The sequence below is a fragment of the Aquarana catesbeiana genome, linkage group LG05 (genome assembly GCF_042186555.1).
Source record: "Aquarana catesbeiana isolate 2022-GZ linkage group LG05, ASM4218655v1, whole genome shotgun sequence".
NCBI lineage: Eukaryota > Metazoa > Chordata > Amphibia > Anura > Ranidae > Aquarana > Aquarana catesbeiana.
This window is the reverse complement of record NC_133328.1, coordinates 47,006,923-47,021,725: the sequence shown is the minus strand read 5'-3', so window position 1 is coordinate 47,021,725 and position 14,803 is coordinate 47,006,923. Positions and strand designations below refer to the sequence as shown.

Genomic DNA, 14,803 nt, shown 5'->3' with positions numbered 1-14,803 from the left:
GGCCGATAGCTGATATTGTGTTCCAATATTATGTACATTTAAAAAAATGTATTTTTCGTTTTTTTTTGTTATTACTGTTGCTGTCACAAGGAATGTAAACATCCCTAGTGACAGGTTCTCTTTATGGAGACATCGGGGGTCTATAAAAACCCAAACCTCTCTTCTGCACTTGAAAGTATTCAAAACGTCAAGATCAGTGTTTTTGAATACTTTATATTTTTTAAATCTGACGCATTTAAGATACCAGTAATCTAGGAAGTGATGTCATGACATCGCTTCCGGGTTACTAGATTCGAGACCTGAACAAAGCATCGGCTTTATTCGGGTCTTCGGCCAGCCGGCGGACGTTCCGGCTGGTTGCTTGGACCTCCCGGGAGCACTGGAGAGTCTGGGCGGGAGGGGGGGGGGGGACATCCCCTCCTGCTGCTTGTAATAACAGCCAGTTGTTATTACAATAAAGCCGACCGTCCGCTCTAAAGAATGGTACTGGGGTGACGCCTGCAGTTGCAAGCATCACCCTGGTAAACCCCCTTGAAGCAATATTGGTAATATTGGGTAAGTTTGTGCCCAATACTTCAAAAAAGTGAATATCGGCCTCACCGATAATCGGTCGATCCCTAATTTATATCACATTATTAGGTACCATGTATATCACATGATTTAGTACCAAATCCCCCCCTACCAAACACAAACACCCCCAAATCCCCACTTCTAACACAAACCCTGGTCCAACACCCCCCTATTCCCCTCTCCCAGCACAATTCCCCCTTTTAGCACAGGACTCTTTGCAGAACCCTAGGGTGCACCCTGGTTGAAAAACCCTGCTATAGAGGGATGTGCTTTGTTCACATTTCATGTCTGAGGTTTTCGACCACTTTAACCACTTGCTTACTGGGCACTTAAACCCCCCTCCTATCCAGACCAATTTTCAGCTTTCAGCGCTGACGCACTTTGAATGACAATTGCGTGGACATACAACACTGTACCCAAATGAAATTTTTATCATTTTTTTTCCCACAAATAGAGCATTCTTTTGGTGGTATTTGATCACCTTTGCGGTTTTTATTTTTTGTTAAAAAAAAATGTAAAAAGACCGAATTTAAAAAAGAAAAATGTATATTTTGTTTTAAATTTTAAAAAAGGGAATTTTTCTCCTTCATTGATGTACGCTGATGAAGCGGCTGATGGGCTCTGATAGGTGGCAGTGATGGGCACTGATGGCTGGCAATAATGGGCACTGATCTGGTACACTGATAGCCAACACTGCTAGGTGGCACTGATTGGCACCACTGGTGGGCATTGATATGTGGCGCTGGTGGGCATTGATAGGTGGCACTCATGGGCATTGATAGGTGGCACTGTGGGCACTGTCAGGGGGTACTTGTGGCACATATGAGGCATTATTGCCTCCTCCTCTTCAGGACCGATGTCCCTTGCTGATGAGCCGGTGATCGGCTTTTTTTTCTCCTCACACTGTCAGCGCAAGGAGAAAAAAAAAACGATCACAGAGCTTTTGTTTTGATCATGTGATCAACTGTCATTGGCTGACAGCTGATCACATGGTAAGGGGCCGGGACTGGCCACTTGGATCGGTGATCACCCGAGTCTCAGTGACTCGGTGATCACAGCGCGCTCCACACCATATGACGGCCTCCCGGTAATTCAGGTCCGCGCTGTAGCCGTCATTCGGCTATAGCGCGGATGTTAACTCGTTAAATTTGGATAGACTGGGGAAGGATTGGATCTTCCTCCAAATGTATTTTGCTGTCTGAGTCTCTATTGGGGAGGTTTTCCCTCATTACCTTTATAACACATGAAGAAAAGTCTATCCAACAGGAACTAGTAGAAATGTTGCTATTGCTGTCTGTGACTTCCTGTCCTGGTGAAACTTGTGCCCTCTTATTGTTATCCTAGTATCACAGGGACAGAGTGAGAGTAAATATTCATAATAGGGTCACAGACATGAATAAACTAAATAACAAACTATATATCTCTCCTAACCTATCAAAAAATGCTATAATTTAGCTTCCAGAAGCCAATCAGATGAATTTTCCAAGGCAGGGTTAAATCTTATTGGTGGATGCAATAGGATTATTATTAAGTATTATTACTACTTATATAGTGCTGAGAATTTATGCAGTGCCCTCCAGGTAGTCTAAGGTCCTTTTCTCAATTGCATGCTTACACATATTAGGGCCAATATAGACTGGAGCCAATTAACCTAGCAGCATGTCTTTGGAGTGTGGGAGGAAACCGGAGTACCCGGAGGAGACCCACACAGGCACAGGGAGAACATGCAAACTCCTAGCAGGTAGTGTCTTGGTTGGGATTCGAACTGAGAACTGCAAGGCTACTGTGCCACTGTATATGAGAGCCATCAGGGTTCCTGTAGGGGGCGTGTTTATGAATTCCTCTCTTGTATTATACACTAGAGCAGGGATATGCAATTAGCGGACCTCCAGCTGTTGCAGAACTACAAGTCCCATGAGGCATAGCAAGACTCTGACAGCCACAAGCATTACACCCAGAGGCAGAGGCATGATGGGACTTGTAGTTGTGCAACAGCTGGAGGTCCGCTAATTGCATATCCCTGCACTAGAGAGCAAAAGGTGTTCCCAGATTACTGATTAAAAGGAAGTGGATTGGTGCTGATCCGCATCCTGGATTGTATATTATTATGTCCTCCATTATTAGTACATCACACAGTACATTCACCAGCCCTAACAATGTCTCTTCTCTTCTCAGGCCTCAGATCTCCAGATTGCCAACTATGCCTTTACTTCCTTCGGGAAGTCACTAGTGAAGAAGAAGAAGCTCCACCCTGACACCTTTGTGCAGCTGGCTCTACAATTAGCTTTCTATAAACTACATGGCCGGTATGAACGACTGCTTCTAAACACATAGGGGGCAATTAACCCCTTCATGCCTAAGCCTTTTTCTGACACTTGTTACTTACAAGTTAAAATCAGTATTTTTTGCTAGAAAATTACATAGAATTCCCAAACATTATTAATTATGACATTATAAAATGGCGATCGTTGCAATATTTTATGTCACACTGTATTTGTGCAACAGTCTTTCAAATGCATTTTTTTTTTTAAATACACTTTCATGAATTAAAAAAAAAAAGTTAGCACAATTTTTTTGTATAATGTCAAAGATGATGTAAATAGATACCCATTATGTCATGCTTTAAAATTGCGCACACTCGTGGAATGGCGACAAACTACAGTACCTAAAAATCTCCATAGGCTACGCTTTAAACATTTCTACAGGTTACCTGTTTAGAGTTAAAACCATAAACATTAAATAATATATCAAATATTGTGTGTGAAGGTAATCAAAACGTAATGATAAAAATCAATCCCAAATATAATAAATAAAAAAAAACAAAACATTGGTAAAATGAATGAGGTGAGAAAGTCCCAGAGGTAAAACAATCTTGTGGTAAGCATGTAAAAGTCCACCACAGAAAGTTGTTGCTCAGAAGTGGGGTACAGAGGCCTGAGCAGGCATGTGCTTCAGGGATTGTGTGTCCTCCACCCAAGATGGATATGCCTCAGTTGAAGTCCATTGAGACGAAACGCGTCGGACTTGGCTTTCTGCTCCCTCATTGCTTTTATCTAGTGATCACAACCACCCCAAACCATGTTAAAACTGTTATATAGCAGGTTCTATAAATGTCCAATCAGGTGAGCCAAAAGAACGAAGCACTTGCGAAAATTTTCTAATTTAAAAACTGTTCTAAAATCTACACCATTGCCAGAGTGGGGTAAATACTGTAGTGATTATAACTAAATTTTGGTGCACATGGAGTAAGAACCAATTCACACCAAATGCAGTCCAGTGTGTTTTTTTTTCTGCTTCAAAAACGCATGGAAAGTAGGTTATATGGTTTTCAATTGCATAGTTCACACCAGTGCAGTCAGTTCAGTGCGTTCCAGTTCCACAAAAAAAAAGTAGAACATGCTGCATTTTTCCTGCACTGGACTGTACTGGAACGCTGTAAAACGTATCAAAAACTCACTGGTACACACATGTCCTTATTTAAGGGTGCGAAAAAAGAGGGGGAAAAAAATGCACTGGACTGGAATGCATCCGGACTGCATTTCTATGGTGTGAACTGGCCCTAAACTTGACCAAATCTGGTGCAGCACTATCGTAACATAAATGAATTGATGTGCACCGCTTTCATACATTTTTCTCACAGGAAGAACTACCAGCTGCCCACGCCAATTCTGACACTTCTCACATACAGTGGAACCTCGGATTACGAGCATAATCCGTTCCAAGAGTATCAAAGCGAGTTTTCCCATTGAAGTCAATGGAAATGAAAATAATTTGTTCCACATTGATTTCAATGGGATGCAATACCGCATGCAGCCAGAGGCCGGGGGGTGCCGGAGAGCCTCGGAAATGGCCGAAAAGGCCCGAGGACACTTCGGCAAACCTCGGAAAGACTTCCTACCTGAGGTTTGCCGAGGTCAGCCATGCTGTCCTCGGGCCTTTCCGTGCATTTCCGAGCGGCGACGTTTGGCTCTGCTCGGCTCCGGCGCCCCCCACCTCAGGCCAAAAGCAGTACTGCACGCCGCTTTGGCCTGAATCGTGCTCATTTTGCGAGACGGCACTCACAAACCGGGTTACGATTTTTAAAAATACAGTGCTCGTATTGCAAAACGCTTGTTAACCGCGTTACTCGCAATCCGAGGTTCCACTGTACATGTAAAAATCTGCAATTTTTTTTCCCACTAGATAATTACTTAGAACCCCCCAAACATAATATTTTCTGAAAGCAAAGGCCTGGGAGGAAAAAAAAAATGTTCATTGTTGCAATTTTTTATGTCTCATGATATTTTCAAATGCAGTTTTTTTAGGGAAAAAAATACGCTTTATGGTTTTTTTATACAGAAAAATACAATACAATACCCAGTTGTTTTTTTTTTAAATTTAAAAGATGATGTTATGCCGAGTTAATAGATACCTAACATGTCATGCTTTAGAGTTGTATACGCTTGTGGAATGTTAACACATTACAGTACTTAAAAAATCTCCATAAGTGACCCTTTAAAAGCCTTTACAGGTTACCAGTTTAGAGTTACACAGGAGGTCTGGCGCTAGAATTATTGTTCTTGCTATGACATTTGCGGCAATACCTCACATGTGTGATGTGATCAGTGTTCACATATGCATGCAGAACTCACGTATGTGTTCACCTTTAAGTATAAGCATTGGTGGATTGGGGGCTCTTTAAAAAAAAAAAAAAATGTTATTTTCTTTTTATTACTTTTTTTTTTTTTTTTTAACACTGTCCCTTTTTTTATCAACTTTATTGCTATTGCAAGGGGATGACCAACATCCCTTGTGATAGGATGGGCAGTGACAGGTACTCTTTTTACTTAGACATCTGGAGTCTTGACCCCAGGTATCTCCTCTGCCCTCAAAAGCATCTGATGAAACTGAGATCGGTTTGATCAGATGCTGTACCGGCTTGCAAACCAAAACCGGAAGTAACAATAATCCTTGGCGCTTCCGGTTTCATAGACCATAATAAAATAAATAAAATAAGTTTATCGCACATCTCTATGGTAAGCTGGTGCGACTGGAAGAGCAGAGCCCAGGAAGGCGGCGGCGGTGGGTGGGGGGGGGATAGGTAGGTAGGTAAACACCTTCCACCATATGTAAAAGTGATCCAGCAGCTGTATAGCCGCTCGGATCACTTTTACATCAGAGGATTGCCAGCAAAAAAAAAAAACATGCACAGCTCCACCTGCAGCCATGACACTGGTATAACCACTGAAACCCAAGGACATACAGTTACGTCCTAAGGGCGGGAAGTGGTTAAACAGGCATATGGAAACTAGCACAATTTTTGGCATGTGCTAGTCTTTGTTAGGTCCAGCTGGTTTTCATTTATTCTATTTTCCAGTGTTAATTTTGACATCAAATTTCGATTTAGTTTTAGTTCTAGTCTTTTGACTAAAATGCCATTTTAGTTTTAGTCATATTTTAGTCATCTCAATTGTTTTAGTCGAATGGGTTTAGCTACATTTTAATGCATTATTTAAGCATTTCTTTAGAATTGCCAAACTCATTATACACTCCTGGAGTAAAAATTTAACATGTTATTATTTATGGTATGAAGGGTTTGAACATGAAATATAACTACTTTATAAATAAAACCAAATTTCATAAACAAACAAAAATATTGCTTTTTGAGAAGCAGAAGTGCAACTTGAAAATATAAAAAAAAAAAAAAAACTGTAATACCATTGCGCATATTAGCTGAATATATTACCAACATTAAATATTAAGAAAAAAAATAAGATAAGCCTTTTTTCTTATTTTTTTTCTTCCAGCAGCTTAGTAGATGCCCCCCACTTTTTTATGTGGTAGTGCAGTGTTTATATTGACATCAAATTTTAATTTAGTTTTAGTCATAGACTTATGACTAAAATTTCATTTTAGTTTTAGTTGTATTTTAGTAATTTCTATTGTTTGTATTTTAGTCGACTAAAATAGTATTAATTTAGTAGATAAAAATATTTTAGTCGACGAAATTAACATTGCTGCTTTCTTATTTTTAGTCCCGGATGTTGTTATGAAACGGCCACTACTAGAATGTTCTACCACGGGCGCACTGAGACTATGAGACCCTGCACTGTGGAGGCCGTGACCTGGTGCCGCTCCATGCTGGACCCTTCCTCTACTGTAAGTCTGGCTGCTTACAGATAACTGTCAACCTTGCTCAGCTAGAACATATTTGATATCAACTTATTGTTAAATGGTTAGTTTACCTTTTCCTATAAAATGCCTATACAGGTAAAGGGTGCCTGTTGATGAAAACCAACTGGACAGCTTTGATTTGATTAGCATTTTTGTTGTTATAACATTGCTTAGAACCCCCCAAACATTAGATATTTTTGAAACCAGAGGCCATGGAGGATAAAATGGTGCCTGTTGCAGATTTTTTTTCACGAAATTGTTGCAGCTGTTTATTAACCACTTCACATCCCGCCCATATTCATATGACGTCTGCAGGAGGCATCTCCCATCCCGGGCGGGCGTCATATGTCTCCGGCTTCCCGGTCGTCTGGGGGGCGCGCGCGGGAGCTGATGCGCGTGCCCGGCGGCCGTGATGTCCACCGGGCACCCGCGATTGCCCCGATAACAGAGCAGGACCATGGATCTGTGTGTGATCCACATCCTGTCAGGTGTGTTCCCAGTACAGAGGAACACCTATCAGTCTCCTCCCCTTGTGAGTCCCCTCCCCCCACAGTTAGAATCCCTCCCTAGGCAACACATTTAACCCCTTGATCGCTCCCTAGTGTTAACCCCTTCCCTGCCAGTGTCATTTATACAGTAATCAGTGCATTTTTATAACACTGATCGCTGTATAAATGTGAATGGTCCCAAAATGGTTTCAAAAGTGTCCGATATGTCCGCCGCAATGTCACAGTCATGATAAAAATTGCAGATCGCCGCCATTACTAGTAAAAATTTAAAAATAATAAAAAAATGCCATAAAACTATCCCCTATTTTGTAGACGCTATAACTTTTGCGCAAACCAATTAAAGAGGAGGGCCCATCAAAAAAATAAATGAATAAATAAAAAAATACTGCAGCTGCTGACTTTTAATTGGACACTTACCTGTCCCAGGGTCCAGCAATGCGGGGGATCGAAGCCCCGCTCGTCTCCCCCTCCGTTCAGCGGCGCCGGCATTGCAACTGTGGGCGCCGGGCTTCACAGCCTGGCACCCACTGTGCATGCACGAGCGGCGCCGCGCGCCGTGATTGGCCGCTCAGTCACCTGGGACCTGTAATGGGTCCCAGATGATTGACAGGAGGGAGCGAGCAGAGCCGAGTCCTTCCTGTGCCGAGGGGGAAGTGATGTCACCAGCCCAGGCACTCGAAGAGGCAGACTACGAGGGACCCCCTAGCAACAGGCATTTAGAGGTAAGTAAAAAAAAATAAATTTCCAAATGTTTTTTTTTTTATTTTTTTTTTTTTAGGCACAGTCATGAATTTTTTTTTTTAGGGTGGAACACCACTTTAATATATGCTTATTGCAATTTTTTTTTTTTTTTTTTACCAAAAATATGTAGAAGAATACATATCGGCCTAAACTGAGGAAAAAAATAGTTTTTAAAAAAAAAAATGGGGATATTTATTATAGCAAAATGTAAAAAATATTGTGTTTTTTTTTTTTTTTTTTTTTTTTTTTTTTTTGTCGCTCTTCTCTTGTTTATAGCGCAAAAAATAAAAAGCGCAGAGGTGATCAAATACCACCAAAAGAAAGCTCTATTTGTGGGGAAAAAATGCTAAAAGTTTCATTTGGGTACAGTGATTGTGTTTAGCTGTAGTCTTTACATTTATGTTTTTACAGCTCGCCGATCGGCAGAGGTTGATGCTCAGCGCTTTTGCAAAACATAACAAAATGATGAAGGAATTCCAGCAGGGGAAAGGTTTGTACTTGGAGGTTTAGACAGATGGTTATCTTTCCAAATTACCTTCAAAACTTGTACCACTCATTATCTCCAACCAGAGGGCTGTACATCTACATTTCCTGTAACATGGCCAAGTATTGTGTGTGTGTATATGTATGTATGTATGTATGTGTGTGTATATATATATATATATATATATATATATATATATATATATATATATATATATATATTGTAACATGGGGGACAGGTAGCAGGTACAAAGCTCCCTGGGATGAGCAGTGAGGTAGTGACAAACAGTGTGCTGTTTGTTTTATATACAAGTCTATATACAGGTGCTGTACAGTGTTCCAAAAAACAAATAGGAACCAAAACAGCCAAACAAAACCCTAGCCGTTTCTCGGCACTAACTATACAATATTTACAGGTCCTAACTACCAGGCCGAGCAAGCCTACTGCTTTTCAGCTTCCACATACACAGCTTAATAGCTTTTACCAACCTGTTGCTCTCCTAGACAGAAGTTGTCTGAGGTTCCCAGGCCGAGAGCACTGGCTGTCTGTCTCAGGTGAGTTTAAATTAGCCTGGGGTAGAGGACCAAGACCCGAACTGGATCGTGGATCAGAGATCCCTGAACGTGTATGAGAGGAGTCTGGGAGACGTATAAACCCTGAACAGGACTTTTCCCGACTCTCTCTGGGACACTCTGCAACAATATATATATAATATAAAAAAATCTCACCTAGGTGGATGCAGCATCAATCTGAAGCTGCATCTGTCCCTCGCCGGCTCTGCAATGAGAACTGAGCGATTAAACACCGCTGATCACTCAGTTCTCCCCTCTGCTCTGAGTAGAGAGTCATGACTGTCACTCACTGGCTCTCTGCTGGCTTAGACTCTTAGTGGCTGAGAGGCTACCAGCTGCCAGTCCAGGCATCTGGGTGGATCCCGATTGTAAAATCAGGATCTTTCCCGAGCCTGGACCGGCTGAGTGACATCAGGCTGAAAACGGGTCACGGGAATGCAGAATGAACTGCACCCCTGTGATCCATAGGGGAAGTATGGCCAAAAAAGCTTTGTCCATACGCCTTAACACCTGGAATGGATAGGGTTTGTATAGATATGCAGTGGTGGCTGGAAACAATGAGTTTACTTATTAATATACTGGGGACAGGTATGTACTGATCTGATAAAATTATTGTTTCTTCTTTTCCCAATGATGCTTGTTACACTGTACTGTGTAGAGACACTTTAGTCTCATCTAACTTCTTTTTTTTTCCCCAGCGTACACCTAGTTGTGTGATGTCCTCTGCTGGTTGGAGGTCCTTGCACCCACTTAAGCAATGCCCTCTGCTGGTTGGAGGTCCTTGCACACCTTTGTGTTGCCCTACGGGTCAGATGTAATTGCACCCACTTGCATGATGCCCTCTACTGGTTGGAGGTCCTTGCACACCTTTGTGTTGCCCTACGGGTCAGATGTAATTGCACCCACTTGCATGATGCCCTCTGCTGGTTGTAGGTCCTTGCGCCCTTTTGTGTAATGTCCTCTGACTGGTTGGGGGTCCTTGCACCCACTTGAGTGATGCGCTCTGATAGTTAGATGTCCTTGCACCCACTTGTGTTATGCCTTTTGCTAGATGGGATCCTTGCACTCACTTGTATGGTGTCCTCTGCTGTTTGAAGGTCATTGCACTAACTTGTGTGATGCCCTCTGATGATTAGATATCCGTGCACCCACCTGGCATAATGCCCTCTGCTGGTTGGGGGTCCTTGCACCCACTTGTGTGATGTGCTGTACTGGTTGGGGGTACTTGCCCCAATTGTGTGATGCCCTTTGATAGTTGGGATGTCTTTGCACTCACTTGCATAATGTCCTCTTGTGGCTGGGGGTAGTTGTGATGCTTTCTGCTGGTTTAGGGTACTTGTGTGATGCCCACTGCTGACTGGGAGTCCTTGCACTCACTTGTTTGAGGCCCCCCAGCAGGTTGGAGGTCCTTGCACCCAGTTGGGTGATCCCTTCTGCTGGTTGGAGGTCTTTGATCCCATATGTTTGATACCCCCTGCTGAATGGAGGTCCTTGCACCCACTTCTGTGAGGTCTTGCAGCTTCACTGTTAGAAACTAAACCTTTGTTGTTTTAACAGGATTTGATCGCCACCTGCTGGGTCTCCTCCTCATTGCAAAAGAACAAGGGATTGCAGTGCCAGAGCTCTATACCGATCCAGCCTTTACAAAAAGGTGACTACTCTGCCTTAGCATGATTTAAAGCCTATCTGTCAGAAAAGTAAAAAACAAATAATTGCCATTGGTTATAAAGTGCATGCAGATTATTGCTTATATCTGTAGCAGCCTCCAAATAATTTTAGTTACACCTGAATTCTGTTTTTTTCTGATAGACTTCAGAATTACCTTTAGCACTAGCCTGCCATTGTAGCAGAAAAGTATCCAGCACAAATCCCCCAAAACTTTTCATCATTATTAAATTAAACATTGCTCAAATCACAGCAACTCTCTGATGTGTTTCTGTCTCACAGGGCCTTAGCTGGGTTGTGAGAAACATACATTTCATTTTTTCTTTGTTTAATTCAAGCATTTTTTTACGTTCACTGTTTGTTTTTCTTTTATGGAGGGTTTTTTTAATTATTATTCAGTCTAATAGACAGAGCTAGCAATTGGAATGTTACAGTCAACAAGCAATAAATGTGAGCATGAAAAGCCCACATAACCTGGTTCTAGTCTTGGTGGACTTGTGTCTTTTTGCAACCTGACAAACTGTGTGTGACTGTGTGTGAACCAATGTACTGAGCCATACAGTATAAAATATACTGTACCCCACCTATAGTACATAGGAGCAATCTTGATTATTCATACAAAAAACACTAATCGATAATAAAAAAACATATAATCAATTTAAAAGCCAAAGCACCAGTACAAATTGACAGAATTTTATTCTTCCCACAAAGAAGGATACTAATTACATGTAAATAAAATTAAGGTAATATTTTTTAAATTTTAATTCTGATTTAATTAATTAACCACTTCATGCCCAAGGACGTCATATCACGTAATGGAACTTTGAGTGGGGATATCTGAATGATACCTGCAGCTGCAGGTATCATTCAGATATCAGCTTTTTCAGATTCCCTGCACCATAAGAACAATCATAGCGGCAGTTCAGCCGCTTGATCGTTCTTACAGGCAGTGGGAGGGGGCGTTTGAACCCCCACCGTCCATCCTCCGTTGAGAAGGAATCTGCCAGGGCCGGAAGTTGAGCATAGAGATTTCCGGTGACCAGATGGTCCCCAGTCATCTCTATGACCTTGGAGGCCCGGGCGCGACGTTATGACATCACGTCTGCTCAACAGAAGTAAACATTGCCAGGGACTCAGCTGGAAAGGCCAAGATCGTTTACTTTATTTCGGTCTTTCCAGCCTAGAGGAGAGATGTGGGGGTCTTATAGACCCCACATCTCTCCATAAAGCAGACCTGTCATGACTTATTCCTATTACAAGGGATTTTTACATTCCTTGTAATAGGAATAAAAATGATCAAAAAAAATTTTAAAGAGAAAGTGTAAAAATAAATATAAGGAATTAATACCATGGATGTACTTTGACTTCCACAGTAGTGCTTGCCTATCCTAGTGAAATGTTGCATAGTACATCCCGCATATTATACATTGCATTGTGAGCAAAAAATTCACATAGATCACAATTAATTGATTAACCACTTCCCGCCCGCCCTATAGCGGATTGACGTCCGGGAAGTGGTTGTGTTATCCTGACTGGACGTCATATGACGTCCAGCAGGATAACATGCCGCAGCGCGCCCCCGGGGGCGCGCATCGCGGCGATCGGTGGAGCGGTGTGTCAGTCTGACACACCGCTACACTGATCTTGGTAAAAAGCCTCCGGCGGAGGCTCTTTACCACGTGATCAGCCGTGTCCAATCACGGCTGATCACGCTGCCAATAGGAAGAGCCGTTGATCGGCTCTTCCTCACTCGCGTCTGACAGACGCGATTAGAGGAGAGCCGATCGGCGGCTCTCCTGGCAGGGGGGGTCTGTGCTGATTGTTTATCAGCGCAGCCCCCCCTCAGATCACCACACTGGACCACCAGGGATCGCCACTAGGACCACCAGGGAAGGGGCAGCATGTGGATGGCCAGGTATGTACCCCATGGCCATCCACATGTGCCCAGTGTGCCCAGTCAGTGCCAATCAGTGCCCACAAATGGGCACTGATTGGCACCATTATGTTGCAGTGATGCCCAACAATGCCACCCTTAGGGGCATCACTGCAAACAACCAGTGCCGTCAGTGCCACCCATCAGTGTCCATTCATGCCACCTGTCAGTGCCCATCAGTGCCCATCTATCAGTGCCCATCCATGCCCATCTGTGCCAACTATCAGTGCCACCCATAAGTAACCATCAATGCCACCTATGAGTGCCCATCAATGCCACCTATGAGTGCCCATCAGTGCCGCCTATAAGTGCCCATCTGTGCCACCTATGAGTGCCCATCAGTGCCGCTTACCAGTGCCACCTATCAGTGCCCATCAGTGCCGCCTATCAGTGCCCATCAGTGCCGCCTATCAGTGCCCATCATCAGTGCCCGTCAGTGCCACCTCATCAGTGCCACTTCATTGGTGCCACCTCATCGGTGCCCATCAGTGCCGCCGTATCAGTGCCAGTCAGTGCCCGTCAGTGCAGCCATATCAGTGCCCGTCATTGAAGAAGAAAACGTACTTATTTACAAAAAAATTTTAATAGAAACAAAGAAAAACTTGTTTTTTTTCAAAATTTTCGGTCTTTTTTTATTTGTTGCGCAAAAAATAAAAACCGCAGAGGTGATCAAATACCACCAAAAGAAAGCTCTATTTGTGGGAACAAAATGATAAAAAATTTGTTTGGGTACAGTGTAGTATGACCGCGCAATTGTCATTCAAATTGCGACAGCGCTGAAAGCTGAAAATTGGTCTGGGCGGGAAGGTGTCTAAGTGCCTGGTATTGAAGTGGTTAATAAACCCATTTCTTGAAATACATAAATAAACCCCTTAGTTTTCCTGTGGCACTTACAATACCTATAGGTAGACAAACCACAACTGTTGGAGCCTTAAGTTGACAAACACGTTCCGCTTTTACATAGATTTCCAAATAAATATGGGTGATTTAGGACTCAAAAATCAACATCCTTGTTAGGTAATTAATCTATTTGTGGGTCTGCCTATAGTATAGCGAGATTTTTCTTGATGATACCAAATATTTCACTATACTCTTTTGAATAGGTTGTAACAAACATGTATTTAGCTGTTTATTTTTATTGGAACTACCATTAGATTGAATTATGTCTTCTCTGGACTTTGGCAGAGCCCATCTTTCCCTTCAGCTTTTAGGCAGGCGGTAATTCCACTAGCTTCTGGAGGCAAACAAACTCCCCTGTAGGAAAGGCTGTAATAGTGTGGCCTGGAAGCAGTACTTGCACCCAAGTTTGTCCAGCACCCAGGGCAAGGATGCAGAACTACATATCCTTCCACCACTGCTTATGCATGGTGTAGAATGGGTGTACTGCCCCGCACTCATTCTCTGCCCCCTTTGACTGCCCGTGGTTGGTATGGAGTGTGCACTGCACATTTGTGGCCAATCACTTGCGATCCAGCAGCTAGAAGGTAGTTAAGCATGCATAGTGTGTTTTTTGTGTCAACTGTGGGTAGATGGAGAGGGTGGATATGTTGGAGTACAGCGTGACAGCAGTAGCTGTCAGAACAGGCATGAAGCTATGGCCTGTTGGTTGCCAGCCACTGATCTAGAGCAGTGGTTTCCAAACTGCGGCCCATGGACCAGAAGCAGCCCTTTGCTTGCTTTTATCCAGCCCCTGGGGCACTATTTTTATCACTGACACCAATGAAGGGCACAATTCCTCCCAATGACACCAACGATGGGGAACAATTCCTACCAATGACACCAACAATGGGACACAACTCCCACCAATGACACCAAAAATGGGGCACAATTCTTACCAATGACACCAACAATGGGGCACAATTCCTACCAATGACTCCAACAGTGGGGCACAATTCCAATCAATGACACCAACAATGGGGCACGATGCCTACCAGTGACACCAACAATGGGGCACGATGCCTACCAGTCTGGCCCCCTTAAAGTCTGAAGGACAGTAAATTAGCCTTTTGTTTAGAAAGTTTGGAAACCCCTGATCTAGAGTATGCATTCCCTACCACTGCACCCAGGGGCAGCTGCCCCTCCTGCCCACCTCCTTGTCCCAGCACAGCCTGGAAGGCAACTGGTGACTCCCAAAGTTGCCAGCAGGTTTCTGACAATGTGAGATCAGAATACTTAA

General features: G+C 43.1%; 1 protein-coding gene across 1 annotated transcript in view; it reads left to right on the top strand.

Annotated features, from left to right (window-relative positions):
• CROT (carnitine O-octanoyltransferase) overlaps nucleotides 1–14,803 on the top strand; it is a 103,481-nt gene that overhangs the window by 66,200 nt on the left and 22,478 nt on the right. Inside the window, exons 12-15 of the mRNA XM_073629685.1 lie at nucleotides 2,746–2,876; nucleotides 6,585–6,708; nucleotides 8,385–8,463; nucleotides 10,587–10,680. Coding sequence (XP_073485786.1) covers nucleotides 2,746–2,876; nucleotides 6,585–6,708; nucleotides 8,385–8,463; nucleotides 10,587–10,680 — 428 coding nt within the window. The remainder of the gene's footprint in view (nucleotides 1–2,745; nucleotides 2,877–6,584; nucleotides 6,709–8,384; nucleotides 8,464–10,586; nucleotides 10,681–14,803) is intronic.